The sequence below is a fragment of the Alexandromys fortis genome, unplaced genomic scaffold, assembly GCF_014885135.2.
Source record: "Alexandromys fortis isolate MF-2015 unplaced genomic scaffold, M_Fortis_MF-2015_v1.1 scaffold_6, whole genome shotgun sequence".
In the NCBI taxonomy this organism is placed as follows: domain Eukaryota; kingdom Metazoa; phylum Chordata; class Mammalia; order Rodentia; family Cricetidae; genus Alexandromys; species Alexandromys fortis.
The window spans coordinates 25447264-25462383 of record NW_026067902.1 but is presented as its reverse complement, the minus strand read 5'-3'; the positions used below and the strand labels follow the sequence as shown (position 1 = coordinate 25462383).

The window sequence follows — 15120 nt, the reverse complement described above, 5'->3', positions numbered from 1 at the left end:
TTTTTATTCACTCTCCAGTGAGCCCACGAGGTGAAGGGAAAGAACTCACTCTACACGTTGTCCTCTCACTTCCCTCACAATAAATAGAGAAATGCAGCTATTAGCTTTGATCTAACTCAGTAAGCACTGGGGGAAAAATACCTCAACATCCTCAGGGGCATACTATACCTAACCTCGGGGTCAGAAAGGGATTAGCGCTAAATCCCCTGTTGCACTAAAACCCCAACAAATCTATCTTTAATTTTTATTTAATGCAGTTTACTCTCGATCCGGGAGCCCCTTCAGCTCTGTGAACTATTTGTCAACTTACATGTATCTAGAGGCTTCACAGAGACATGAACACGAGTGACATTCTCTTGGTACAGCCTAGGGATCAACTGAAATATCACATACCAGAGAGCTAAAAGTCAGGCCCAGGCTAATGCTGATCCCTAAAGCAGGAGCTGGGACTGTAGCTTTCATAGATTCAGAAAATCAAACCCAAACACAAGCATATCCACAGGTTTCCCTTGGCTGTGGCTTCCAGGGTACAGGTGGGGGAGCTATTTAGATTCTGTTCTCAATTAATTAAGCTAGAAACTGTGGTAAATAAACAGTTTAAGTATATTTTATACCCCCCAAACAGTTCTCATATCACTGAGAAGCAGCTGCTTCAGGATCACAGATGGCTCGCAGAAGCAGGGGCTGAACAAGCATCCTGGGATTTGGCAAGAGAGTTCCCAACCACCAGAAAGAAGGTAGGACATACCAGAGAAATATGTATTACATCTCATCTCATATATAGTAACCGTTACATAGCTGTTTACTCCTACTTGAAACACTCCATCCCTGAGGAGGCTTGTTAAGACTCGGAAAGTAAACAAAACTTAGACGGTTTGGGATGCAAGCAACTTGGAAGTCTCTAGAAAGTCTGAAACTCGTAAGTTACCAGATGCCCTCTTGGAGGTTGTTTAAGCAGTGGTGACTTCTGGGAAGAAGAGACTTTCCACCAGCCACGCTGCTTATATGTTGTTCAGGAGCTTCTGGGATGCAGCTGATGAGAGTCCTCGCCACAATGTGGACTTATTGATGATGGAACTGCCCTTAAGCCAAGCATGTGTCCATAAGTAACTCTTCACCCATGCCTTTAATCAAGCCCAACAAACTTGCTGATTTTTCAAGCCTGACTTACATGAATTGTTACTTTGTCTCTTAGTTGATCACATATCTGTGGTGAATAGATATTTGTTCACATTTCCCCCAGGAAGTCACATATCAGTAATACAGAAGAAAAATATTTATAAATTGACACAGGCACTATGCTCATCATGATTCTATAAACACAGGAACTTCTTGGTATTCTTTTTTCCAGAAGATGAAGAAACTGTCAAATGTCCTAATTAGCAACTGACAAACCCAGAATCCATACACAGGTCTGAACCACCTTAAACACTTCTGTACCGTTTGTAGAGACTACACGTGGCAGAGACATTGATACTAATCACAAGGCCATTGGAAGACTATCAACTATAGTGACTGATAACAAGAGGGAACTAAGATGCTCGGTGAAAAAAATGTTCCGACTGGGCAATACATACTTATTATAGTCATTTACAGGAAGAGTGTGCAATCATGTCTAATGATGAATCAGTACAATACATATAAAAATAAATGTATATGGGACATAAAATACATTTATTTTGTATTATATACATAATATGCATTTATTAATATGTATGTATTATATATGTAATATATGTGATTGAAGGTCAATGCATACACATAATCAGATCTCATTATTTCCAAAATTCCAATGATCATATGCTAGCCTGTTTTATGATACACTAATAGAATATCACAGGCTACCTAAATTATAAACAACAGAAGATTCTGGCTTACAATTCTGGAGGCTGGAAGTACAAGAGCATGGTGCTAGTATCTGGTCTTTGTGGTTCGTTATAATATTAAATGGGGGAAAAGAGTGCAAAAATCATAGAGAGCATGTGAACTCAGATCCCTGCTACTTGTTATCTAAAGTTGCTAACTCCATCCTGGTGACTCAACTCCCATGACCTCATCTAACCCTAAGTACTACCCAAGGGTCTTCAACTATCATCAGCACATGAATTCTGGATCAAGATTTCAATATATGAACTTTTGGAGGGACACATAACATGTAGCAATGCTTATATATTCATTATCTTTGGAGCAGTAAGTATTTTATAAAGCGTCTGGCTGAGAATATCTTCAAATGTTGAACATCAAATGTTGAGAAGAAAGGAGACAAACTAACAAAATAGGACCTTGTTCTACAAAATCTTGGAATGTCTTTATTTCATTCTGACCCCTCTCTGTAAATGTAATGATTAATCTCGATTGTCAACTTGATGGGACCTAGAACTACCCCAGAGATGGGCTTCTGGGTAAGCCTTTGGGGGATAATCTTGATTAGGTTAGTTAAAGTGAGATGTGTCCACTGCTAGGTGGCACCATTCCCTAGGCTAGGATTCTGGACTATATAAAAAGTATTCATTGTTTTCTGGTTTTGTTTGTTTTCTGTTTTTTACTCTAGCTGCTACACGATGAGCTATGTCAAGCTCCTGCTTCTATGACCGCCCCACTATGATAGAGACTCACAACCTTAAACTGTGAGTCATAAAAAAAAGTTACTTTCTCCTTTCTCCCTGAAGTAACTTTCATCAGGATATTTTATCACAGAAACAGGAAAAATAATTAATATGGAAATCCATAACCATTTTCAAAACTCCATGGACTGAGGTTGAAGCTAAACTAGATAAAATAACTCATCCATATAAGTTTCCTTTTCAACCTGTTTCTGACGTGGTGGTGATCATGTTCACCTTACGCATATAGTTTACTTTTTTCAACTCATTTAATTTAAGAAGTGAATGGTATTGGTACTTAATAAAATACTAAAATTCAGTGCCTCTCCCAAAAGAATTCCTTTAAGGAAATCAAAAGCCATTCAATCCTCATTATTTAGAGAAATCATATTTTAATTTTTTAAATTAAATTCCCCATATACTGGTGTAATTCAGTTTACGTTGTTGGAAACTTTATGGGTGAAATGAGAGATCAATGAAGGTTTTCTATCCAAATCACAAAACCGGAACCACCGTCCCGCCCCGGTGTCTAGGCTTTCCTACACAGCTGTCACTCTCTACAAATTAGAGTATTTAACAAGGTAAACATCTACAGATTTCAGTAATCGATGTTATACAATTTAGTTACATGGAAAACAGAGGGAGAAAGATGGGAATAATGTTGATAGAGAGGAGGATAATGAATCAGAGGTTTGAACTTCTGCCCTCAGCAAAGCCTATAAGGAAGATGGCATTACAGCTTAGAATCAAGTTTAGCTTTAGGTTCATTCAGTAGGGCGTTAGATAATAGGGGACCAGAACTGAGAAAATGAATAGCCTTGTCTCTACAATAGGATGACTTCGTGTCACACACAGTGAATTTCCAGGGAGACAAAGTTCTATTAAAGCCTGAGTTGAACAAAGACAAAATAGCTCCCCAATCAAGACAATGAGATTTTTTTTGGTTGAGAATTCTCCAAAATTCTATGTTGCCTGTCTTTTGACATGAGTAAAAGATGCCGGTGGAATGGATCAATGGCCTTGCATCAGGAAGCTTCGTAAAGTGTACCACAAATAATAAAAACCCAGAGACAGATATTGGGGTTCAACCTGAAGGTCAGAAAAGCAAAGCAGCCAGCCACTGCAGAGCTCTTACCTCTATGAAATCTTCAAGCTAAAAGAGAGCAAGTTCCTATCTTTATATTCTTCCCTAGTTCTGGGATTAAAAGCGTGCACCACCACCACCTGGCCTCTTTGGCTAACTAGTGTGGATGCTGGAATTCAGATGTGTGCCACTACTGCCTGGCCTATATGGCTGACCAATGTGGCTGTTTTGCATCCTGGTCTTCAGGCAAGTTTTATTGAAATACAAAAGAAGTACCAGTACAGGGAAGTGGACCCTTAAGTGCTGAGCAGACAATCTCTACTGCTGAGGGCCTAGGCATTGCAGCCCATCACCATTTGTCAGGCCTGCTTGTATTTATAGCTAAAAGAAGGTTAGGAATCAAGACCATGAAACAACCATAGGGGATTGTCTCTTTGTACTGGGTAGTGACATTTGAATAGCTAATGTGATTAATGTCAATGCTTGTACTGTTTGTTGAGACAATATTAATAGCTAATATTTACTGAGGACTTTACTATCTATTGGGTGCTGCTCTAAGCACTTTACATGGCTTAGCTCATGTAATCCTTCCCAGCAACCCTTTGGGATAGGCACTGTTATTATCCTTATTCAACACACGAAGAGACAGGTACAGAATTCAACTTCCCAAGGTCATACACATTAACCAGAAAACATTTTCCTCATATAAACATGCAAAAAGTCACACCCGAAGTTAACTAAAGAAAGAACAATTAATAAAATCTCAGAGAGAGAAATTGGGATTTGACTTGAAGATCTGAAAAGCAAAGCAGCCCAGCCACTGACTGGCTCTTACCATGATCTCAGTCTGAAATGGTGATCTTATCTCCAGGTATCTCAGAATGAGACTGAGAGCTGTCTCCTCCCGTTTTATATTCCTCTCTAGGGCTGGGAGTAAAGGCAGGTGCCACTGGAATTAAAGACAGGCACTGCCAGGTTTCTATGGCAAACTAGTGTGGCTACTGGGATCAAAGGTGTGTATTATTGTAGCCTGCTTTGTAAGGCTGGCAAGTGTGATTGTTTTACCCACTTGGATTAAAGACAGGCACTGCCAGGTTTCTGTGGCAAACTAGTGTGGCTCCTTGGATCAAAGGTGTGTATTATTGTAGCCTGCTCTGTAAGGCTGGCCAGTGTGATTGTTTTACCCTCTGAACTTCAGGGAAGCTTTATTTATTAAAATAAAAATGAAATTACACTACAGATATCTTTACTATTTCAAGACACAGCCGAGAGTCCTCTTAAGCTGATACTCTCAACCATTCATTGTTATGACACCTTGTTCACAGACGTAACTCCAAGGACGTATTCAGGATGAGGTAACTCCAACTACTTATTCAGTAGTTGGTCAATAAATGTTGACTTGTTTACTTAATTTTTTTTACATCTAAAACAATTTTAAGGGTTTTTTAAAAGCTGGAAAACTCTGCCTTCATTGTTAACGATAGCATCTATCACTTCTTAAACCCATTAATCTGTCTGCCTGCCAATCTCTCGCTACTGTGATAAATGATACGTCTTTTATATTAACATTTTATCCAAGGACCTCGATATGTGCTGTGAGCCCAATCCTACTCATATAAAAATATCCATGTGTTCTGGAGCATGCATTCATTCCAGCGGATTCCGAGGCTTTATCCACAGCTGCAAACTGGCAGGCAGCTCTGAACCCCGCTGCAGATGTGTTTTGCTTGACTGGTAGCATTAAGAGTTCTGTTTGTTTGCTTGAATGTGTGTAGCAGGCCAGTCTTTCTTTGCAAATAAAGCTGATCTACACATTTAGGCATTTGTTTGATTCCCCCAATGTTGTTTAAACTTGTGATTCCTCTAGTGTGTATGTGCTAAGGAACCGACTAGACTAAATGAAAATTTCTGAGTTTCTGGATTTCACAATGTATATAGCTAATTCTTTACAAAGGTAGTTGCCTTCCAGGCAGATAGGGGCTATTCTAAGTCTTTCCTTCTCTCTCTATACATAGATAGATGGATAGATAGATAGATAGATAGATAGATAGATAGATATAGATATTTGTGAGTATGTGTGTAGGGGGCAGTGTGTGTGTGTGTCTGTGTGTGTGTGTAGGAGTTCTGAAGCAGTTTTAAAAGCTTCAAAAGGACAGACAACCCTTCACATATCCAACAAAAGAAATGCTGTACCAAGTACTATGACTCTGACTTTTCTCATTTGGCCCATGTGTTCTCTGCTGAGTTTTTCATGCTTCATCTCTTGTAAAGAAATGATATTTGTTCAAAGCCTTAATCTTGCTTATTCTTAGAGTCTTCCCCAGCATGGATAGAAGGGAGGCAATCTGGAGGTGAGCCACAGCCATGTGCCCTGGGTGCCTGCAATGAGAGGCTCAAACTTCTCTATGACAGCTGTCTTCTATCCATCCGATCTCTTGGATTCTGCTTCTGGGTCAACGTGGCAGTCAGCAGCCAGATCTCTCTTATTGCCCTACTGTTATGTACGGCCTGGATTTGATGTGGGACATTCAAATCAATATACCTTACAATAAAGACATGTATGTGCCATCGAGAATTTCTACTTCTTGCTGCGGCTCCATTGATGAGATTTCTATACTTAGACTCAGAGAGCTCAACTGCGAAATTGTTAGAGAAGTAATGCCAGGCCTCATCACTGGTGGGGTAGCCATGCCCACCTTCCAGGCAGAAGATTTTTTTGTTGTTGTTGCTTTGAGGGGGTTGTTTTGTTGTGTTTTTTTTTTCTGTGTCTCCCCTCAGCACACTCCTTGTTTACTAAGAATGTTCTGGGGTTGGTTTGGGGGAGTCTGGAGCATTTGCTTAGGATTACAATGAGTAAACCTCAATGGATATAACTGATAAAGGGATTCACCCCTCAGAAACTCCTCTGCCTCAGGAGAGACGCATGCTTAGTTCTCACTTTAATGTAGAGCCACATCATCTTAGAGAAAGCTGAGCTCTTCTTTCTCCTATTGCTATCTTTGAGCCTGAATCATTTTAGACAAAGCATATTCTTGTGAAATATTAATTTAAGATATATCACATTTGTTTATGTTGTGGAACATTTGTTTAATGATGCAAAGGTGTGTCACTTTGCTGCCTAAAACACCTAGTTGGTCTAATAAAGAGTTGAAGAGCTGATAGCTTGGCGGGAGAGGGGGAGGTGGGGCTGAAAGGCAGAGAGAATAAATAGGAGAAGAAAACAAGAGGGAAGAGCCAGGAAAGGAGAAGGAGAGGAGGACATCGGGGGCCAACCATCCAGCCAGCTATGGAGTAAGAAGTAAAGAAAAGTATATAGAATAGACAAAGGTAGATGGGAAAATTTAAGTTAAGAAAAGCTGACTAGAAACAAGCCAAGCTAAGGTCAGACATTAATAAGGAAGAATAAGTCTTTGTGTGTGTGTGTGTGTGTGTATGGGAGATACCTGGCAGGCCCCCAAAGAGTAAAACAAAACAAAACGACGACAGTATATATTAGCTTCAATCCTGACTATAAAGATTGGTCTTCCTAATGCCCGAGTGAGGCTGGACAATTCTTATTCACCCTGTTAGCTGAAGCATCCTCTATCCTCTGTGCGAAGGCTGAAATAAATATGGAGTCTTTCTACGGGCCCCTCCCCAAAAGCATGCAGCCCAGATTCCTGCACCTTGGCTCTTCAGATCCTACTCAGGGTTCCCCAAGAGCCAGTGCTGTTCCCACCCACACTTGCCCCTCTGGGCAGTGCCCCCCCCCCACATGTTCTTTTTCTCCAGTGCAACTCCTACTCCTTTGGGAGTTTGCTTTGTTTGGCTGTTAATGATGTTAATCGCTAGTGGTACCTGCTGAACTAACAATTTCACAGTTTGGTTTTCTTGATAGAAGAAATATCTTGAGACAACACCTTGCCCCAAAGGCAGACAAAGGAGAAAGCTATCTTGTACGTGGGTCGTGTTGACACTGAGATCAGCCTACGCCTTCATTCCCATGTTCGCAGTGCAGCTGCTCTGTTTTGCTCATCACACGGGCTGCTTCCTATAACATAAACTAACTCGGCAGGAAAAGGGTTGATGGAGAGACTCCCAGCTGTACCTCTGCCTCCAAAGTTCTTTCTTGCCTCCTTTATACTTAAAATCAAGCAGAAGCCAACATCTCTCACCCAGAGAAAAGGGTAGTTCCTGAATAGTATCATTGTCATCTGATTTTAGGATGGAATTTTTTCCTTTTCCTTGACTTGGGCATTGAACGAAATACTAGCTAACCCCAAGGTGACATGCCAATACAACGAGCACCCTAAATCAATGGAGGATTTACTGTCTAGGGATACAGGAAAAGGAAAGCGGGGGAGGGAATGGCACCCTAAACTACAGAGAGGAAGGAGTGTGTGTGAGGGCAGGCGCATCTCTTTTACTTTGGAATACTGCATTATCAGTCTCAGACTAATCTGAGTTTTGTTTTCTAACAACCGAGAATCAGGAATGATATAAGGAAAAGAAAAGAAAAGAAAAGAAAAACAAAACCTTGGCACCTCAGCCAACTCATCCCTGTAGCAGGATCCGGGGTAAGGTGCCAGCACTTTTTCTTCCCTCTTTGTGAACTGAAGAGGTGCTGTGAGGGCAAAACTCATTGAACCAAGGCAAACTGCAGTGGCTGGAAGTGTGTCCCTAAAATACCCCAAATAAGAGGATGTCTGTGAGGACATCAGCCTAAGACCAGCAAGAGCAACAAGGCCCCCTTGGGAGGAATGATCACCCTAGAGTCTTAGCTCTGGCTGGGTTGAACACCCTGCCACAATGGCATCTGTTTCCAGCTGCCTCCAAAGTGATTTTTTTTTTTTTTGCAAAGAACCCTACTTCTCAAGCAGGTATTAGATAAGAGAAACAGCAGAACTCCAGGGTGGGAATGCTATACTGCTTTAAAGAAAGCAAGTCCTTGATGGAAAGCAATAATGAGCTTTAAAAGGGGGAGAAAACGGGAAGGGAAGCTTTGTAAATAAGAGCTCTGGGATTAAACAGTAAAACGTACTAGTGACACCCGCAGCTTTGGAGATCTGCTGAGGAGAGAAGAAGTACCTGGATGTTTGGTTAGAAAGCTGGACTCCCAGGAGCCTGCCTGGTTACGTGTGTCATAACCTGCTTTTAATATCCTCTGAAGATATAACTTGAGAGAAACTGAGGTTCATTACAGTCACGTGATTACGAAGACGTGCCAGGGTGGCATCCACTCTGGATAGGTAAAAGGCACAGAACACATGAGAGAGATGGGGACCCGCTCTGGTACTTTTCCATCAAGAGCCAATCACAAGCAGGATTGATTTCCTCTTATAGGACAGACACAATGACAGTGCCCTATGAAATGTGCCTGCTTTTGTCATTGGGAGTAGTTTTAGAATTGCCGTTGCCTGTCATGACTCCCCTAGTAAAGCAGATTCTCTATACAGAGTGTGAAGCAAGCAAACAAACAAACAAAAACCTCAGTTTTCTTAAATGACTCATTCAAGGTCACAAATGAGCTAATGTAAGAAATAAGAATTCCTCTAAGTTCAACGTTTTATTACAGCCTTTTACTCCTACGGGATAAATTTTATATTGAGGGTATCTTATGAAGAGAACTAATTTAGAAGGGTTTATCCTGATGTGGAACTGAGGAAAAGGTGCTGTAGTAGAACGCTATGAAGACAGGGGCCTCCTCGACTTTCACAGAGAAGGTAAGATTGCTGGAAAGGATGAAAAGGGGGCAGGTCAGTAAAAATCATGGGGTCGGGACTTTAAATGGAAAGTTCTTTAAGAAGCAAAACAAAGAGAAATCCAAGGGATAAAGTAAAGTAAATAATCATAAAACAATCAAAGACACAAATATGGATATAAATCTATTTCAACACAAACTTTTCAAAACTAAGCATTGGAGTATTTTGCTCCCACTCATTTCTGTTTCAACATTTCCCCCTTCAGATCAGCCCAAAAGATCTGAAGAAATATACTTCCTGTACATTAAATGAATGTTAGAAACTAAACTTAAAATTTCATTAGAAAAAATCCATTTCCCTTAAGTATCCTCGTCTTTCCTTAATATTTTCATTTAAAAAATAAACGAAGGCATTAGTCATGCATTCCTCATTTGCAGGTTGGCCTCTTGGTTTCATTCTCTGCAACGGGCTCATGCTAAACTTTCCCAAGCTTGCAGCCATCATCCGTTCTCTTCCTGAAGCTCAGAAGCTAAAAACTCTGCTCATCCCTGGTCATGAGCATTTGGGCCACAGCATGATAAGAACCATGGCGCCCTGGTGCAAAAGCAGCTTTCCTAGCTCAACTTGATTACTTGGAAGAAGCAGATATTGTGTACACTAGTTCACTGGTCCAGAATCAAACCCATTCTGAGAAAGAGACTGTGAAGGTGGGAAGCTCTGTGGTGACCTGGGGAGGCTGATTTTAATATCCACACTTATCCAGCAGTAGAACCCCTGACCAACGCTGCAGCAGTCCTTGCCTGGGTGTCTAGGGTCAGCCTTCTAACACTGCCTCCACTGTTCTCTCTGGCACCAAGAGACTGTTTTTCACATCTTTCCTATTTGGCATCCTCAGCAGAAGTGTCTGCCTTGATGAGCTGGGATGTAAACACAGAAAGCCTACAAGAGAAGCAAGCTAGAATCCACAAACGACCAGGGAAATGTTCACCAGTACTCCAGTCAGCATCCTTGAGTTCCAGAGGGGCAGAATTCACATCAGTGGTAGAACTCTAAGGCAAGGATCTGTCTGAAGCACCATGGTAGGGCCGGAGCCGTCCTTGACTTTCAGTCCAAATCCCTCTCCTTGTTCAAGTGCAGCTCCGTGGCAAAAAGAACAACTTGCCATAGATGGGGCTCAGCTTGGCATCCCATCACAAATCTTTAATAGAAATGGATGCCCACCTCACCCCACGTTCTGTTTTAATTCCCTGTATGATAGATTGAAGCTAACAAGGAGAGGTCTACGGTATCCTAAAAGCAGCAGGTGACAGCTCACAGCTTTTTCGTAATTTTAAATGGCTACTGTAGTTTAGGGGTAAACAACTTCTCCCAGGTACTTTTGAAGCCAGCCACTCTGCCAACTGTCTGAAGACAGGGTAATTGTCACTCTTCTTCCCATAACTTCTTGTTTTCATATCAGTGGCTGGCAGGTTTATCTGCTGCGGAGCAGCTTCTGAGCCACGTCAGTGACACTGGCTACGTCAGCAAGAGCAATTGGAAGGGAGGAGACTGTCACTGCCAACAGCAAGGGGAGAGAAAATTCTAGCCTTAAGGATAAGATGGTTCTTCTGTCTTTCTCTCTACGTAATAGGCATGGTTTCCAGGGACCGCAGACATTATGAAGTTTTATCACACCTTCTTAAGGTTTGGGATACAAGGGCATTAAATTTCATTTCCAAACCCCTTGTTGTAGACCTGCGCTTACTTAAGAAGCAGTGGGTTTCAAATGTGTCAGAGTATAGAACGCTCTAAGTATCTAAAGCTACACCAAGCACACCTAGGCTGCCTTCTAGCTCAATTCAGGCCGTCAGTAAGTCTAACTACTTTCACTGTTGGCGCGAGTGTAGTCCACATGACACCATAATTTGATTAGGATCCGTGGCACAACGCTACTCCGTAGCTGATCTTTAAAGTAGATGTGAAAGCCTCTGCCCTCTGAGACGGCAGACCTTTAAAGTTCACAGCTGCGGAAGGATGATTCTGTCCCATTGTCAAACAGTCACCTCTGGTCCAACACAATGTAAGGAGACAGACACACGGCCAATATTGCTGTAAAAGATTCTGTTTGTGAGGAAGAAACAAAATGCTAATGCAGAAGGGAGGGAGTTCAAAATGAAACACCTTGTAGAGCACAAACATATATTCACAGGTGAAAACAGGAACCTGCCAGAAAAGCACAGTGATTCGTGACTCTCTGAAAAATCGATAATGCCAATTTTTTGTGGAAAGATCCAGCTTATGATTTCCGAGTTCCTATAAGTTGTTTCATCTAATTCATAGCTAACGGTGGACAGAGTCAAATTCAGAAAGCTGTGGGGTTTTGTCTGCGTGGACTCCTGACATTTTAACCTCTGGAGCAAGCCCCACAGCCTCACTGGGAGTTCGGCTTCCCATTACATAATGCCAACTACCAGTAACTTGCTGGGCAGCCACAGCCAAGCCATTTGATTTCCTGCACCTCTCTCTGTTCTGAGTAGGAATAAGATGAAGACCATAAGCTGCTTTGCGGGGCTAAGAACTAAGAACACGCCTAAAACAACACTTCGTACGATTACAGTGAAGAAAGAATTGACTTTTGTCATACTGAGTGCCATTCCCCCACAGGGTGACCTCAGTTCTTCCCCGAAGCTGTGCTGATGCTAAGCTATCTGTGTCAGGGCTCTGGACCAGGGTGCCTTAACCTCACAAGGTCTAGAGCTTGCTTCAAAAGGTGTCCATCCACTCCAGTCTCCAGGAGGCTGGAGACACAAAGCTTGAGAACCACTGCTATCCGAAGCCTTGGCTACAGGTGTTCTCACATACAGCAACATTGCCCAGCACCGAAGCGAAGCCTGGGAAGACGGCTACAGAAGCCAAGAACAGCAGCTTAGAGAAGACCTGAAGAAAACCTCAGGTCCCTAACCTTAACTTCTTCAGTCACGGTCTTCAGGTTGCCCCAATCTGTCCAAGGGGGATTTCCTCAGTTACCAGTGCCTAGATTGTTCCCTAATAACAAGAGTAACAACAACAACATGGCCTGAGAAGGGCCCAGAGCTAGAAGTGTCTGCTCTGTCAGCCATTCCATACTGAGGACACCTGTTGGAGGGGAGGCAGAAGGGTCCCACAGGACTCTGGGAAGGACCAATAGATAGCTTGCCTGGCAGACATTATTGTGTGTAGTGTACAAATGAACCAGGGAGGAGTGGAAGAGCTTCTGACCTTTCGGAAGTATTAGGAGGATGGTGGATCCTTCCCAAACAAGACCCAAGACTGAGCCTTGACCAAGAAATTGTGCTTGGAAGAAAAAAAAAAAACAGACAAAAGAAGAGGGGGTGTGGAAAATAATCAGGACACTCTTCACAGAGGGAGGGAACGTTCCAAAAGATGGACCTAAGTGAGGTTATTGTCCTCTGTGACCAGGTCAGGAAGAAGCAGGGTGCTCTTAAAGAGGACAGCGTGAAACGAGAATTTCATTCTCATTTTTCAGATCTAGGTAGCTCGCATGAAATCACTTAGCACTTATAAAGCATTCTGCAGTTTAAAAATATTATGGCATTCACAATCTCATTTGTTCTCATCTGCCTGGAAACGCTAGTTCCGTTTCCTTCCATTTTACACGAGAGGAAACTGAGGCTGGGTAGAGAGGATTATGTGATCCGCTCAAGGTCACGTGGCTGAAATCAGCCCTAGGAAGCAACCAGGTGCCCCTCGCCCTTCAAGGTGGTCGTCCACCTTGAAGTGTTAACTCCTCAAGGAGAAAGCTGACATAGCTGCACTGGACTTCGCTCTGCTCGCGAAATTTGGGATGGAGCATTGCCCTCCAGTGCCAAGAAGGGGACCTGATGACGCGGAGCCACAGACCGGGATTTCCCTATTCTGCAGGGTTCTCAGGAGCCTGGAGCAGAAGCCTTGGCTCTCACACACTCGCGGGTGAGTCAAGTAAGGCTTAACAGCAGTTTCTGGATAGAGATTTAAAGAGAGAGGAGAGGGGCAGGACTGGGTGAATTCCCTTCTGAGAGGTCCCAGTTCTGCCACCAAGAGCAGGCATTGGTTTCTGGACTGAGCTTCCCACTCTCGCCCCTACCCCACTGGCTTCTTTCTTGGAGGTCCCCTAGAGCCAGAAGGCAGCTCGAACGAGGAAAGGGGCCGGAAAAAGTGTGGAGGTGACAGGAGGCCGGTCGTGTAGCACCTCTGATCTTCGGGTCTGAGCAATCATGAGCCAAGCCCAGCTTGAAGTTTGGGCATCAAAGGTTTCAGACCAAGTAGCGAGTTGCCCCGAGAGCGAGTCGTCCCGGGTGGGAGATCTGAGAGTGAGAGGTGGCGACCCGGAAAGAGGGGAAAGGCTGGAGAAGGTGCCGCTTCCCAAGCCCCTCGATAGGTAGCTGGTCCGCCTCTGCAGCCCGCGAGTGCGGAGAAAGCGCCCCGCACCGCGGCGCAGCGCAGCCCCTCCTCGCTGCGCCGCGCTCCTCCCCACCTGCCCGTCGCCTCGCCCGCCCGACCGCGGAGACTCACAGTCCGCAGGAACTGGATCTCATCCTCGCCTCCTTCTCCGGCTTCGGCCATGGCTCCCGGGGCGTGCGCGGCGCCCCAGCTTCGGGCGCCTCTGTTTCCCCCAGGCAGCGGCGTGCGCTGACTGCCGCTCTGCCGTTGCTCTTTCTCCTCCTCGTCGACCTCCTCCTCCCGCTCCTCGCTGAGCCTCGGCAGCGCCGAGCTAATCCCCGACCTTATAGGGAGCTGGGCTAACACTTGACTGCACTGCAGAGCGCCAATGCCAGCCGAGCAGCCCGCCCACCCCTCTCCCCTCTCGCCCCAGCCAAGTGCGCGGCCGCCGCGGACTCCGGCGGACAGCGCAGCGCGGCGCGCGCCAGGCGGGTGTGGGGCAGAGCCGGGGACCCGGGCCGGCGCGGTAGAGCCTCCCCCGCACCGCACCGCACCTCACATTCGGTGGAGACGCGCGCCCCGCGGCGACGGGAAGCTGGCTCTTACACAAAGGCCAGTTGCTTAGATTCGCTGCCCCCAAATTGGGCATAAACCCTCTAGATTTGTCCACTTTGCGTGTGTGTGTGTGTGCGTGTGTGTGTGTGTTTGAGAGAGAGAGAGAGAGAGAGAGAGAGAGAGAGAGAGAGAGAGAGAGAGAGAGAGAGAGAGAGAGAGAGTTGATTTCCTATTTGAGTTAGAGTGCCCATCTAAATAGAAAATGGCGTTGACCCACCACCACCCGTGGAAGACTCGGTAGTTTGGGTGTACCTTGGTATAACATACAGCAAGGAGAGAAGGGTGCCATGACTGTTCATTCCAGGCAAAGTTTGTAACTCACCTTTAGAGAACCCCTTCACTCCTTAAAATTTGATAAGGGGGGGGTGCGATAATCAGAATGCACATTGAACATGCGTGAAATTGTCAACTAATAAACTCAATAAACGTTTTTTTAATATATATATATGATAAGGACGGACACACTACACCTCCATTGAATAAAGATGCAGTAACCCCCAAGGTGCTTCAGGGGGCTCCCATTTTGTCCTTGATTTGGAAGTTAGATGACATCAGAATCTTGCCTTTGGTGAGCACCTTTACCCTTGTTTTGCTCTTTCGATTGCCGGTTCCGTGCACTCTGGGAATGAGCATATACAATAGGTCCTAGAAGGCTAACACTCACCCACTCAGCCTTGCGTCGTTTATGTAGTATTTGGGAGCAGTCTTATTGGTCCTCTGCAGACTCAAGGTGCAGGAT

At 44.2% G+C, this 15120-nt stretch overlaps 1 protein-coding gene across 14 annotated transcripts in view; it reads right to left on the bottom strand.

Annotated features, from left to right (window-relative positions):
* Ryr3 (ryanodine receptor 3) overlaps nt 1-14110 on the bottom strand; it is a 528284-nt gene extending 514174 nt beyond the window's left edge. For all 14 annotated transcript variants that reach the window (XR_007590437.1, XR_007590438.1, XR_007590440.1 and 11 more), the window contains exon 1: nt 13899-14110. Coding sequence is in view for 8 of the 14 variants with exons in the window: in XM_050134439.1 (XP_049990396.1) it covers nt 13899-13949 (51 nt within the window). In the remaining 6 variants the exon portion in view is untranslated. The remainder of the gene's footprint in view (nt 1-13898) is intronic.
* Between the last annotated feature and the right edge of the window lie 1010 nt (nt 14111-15120).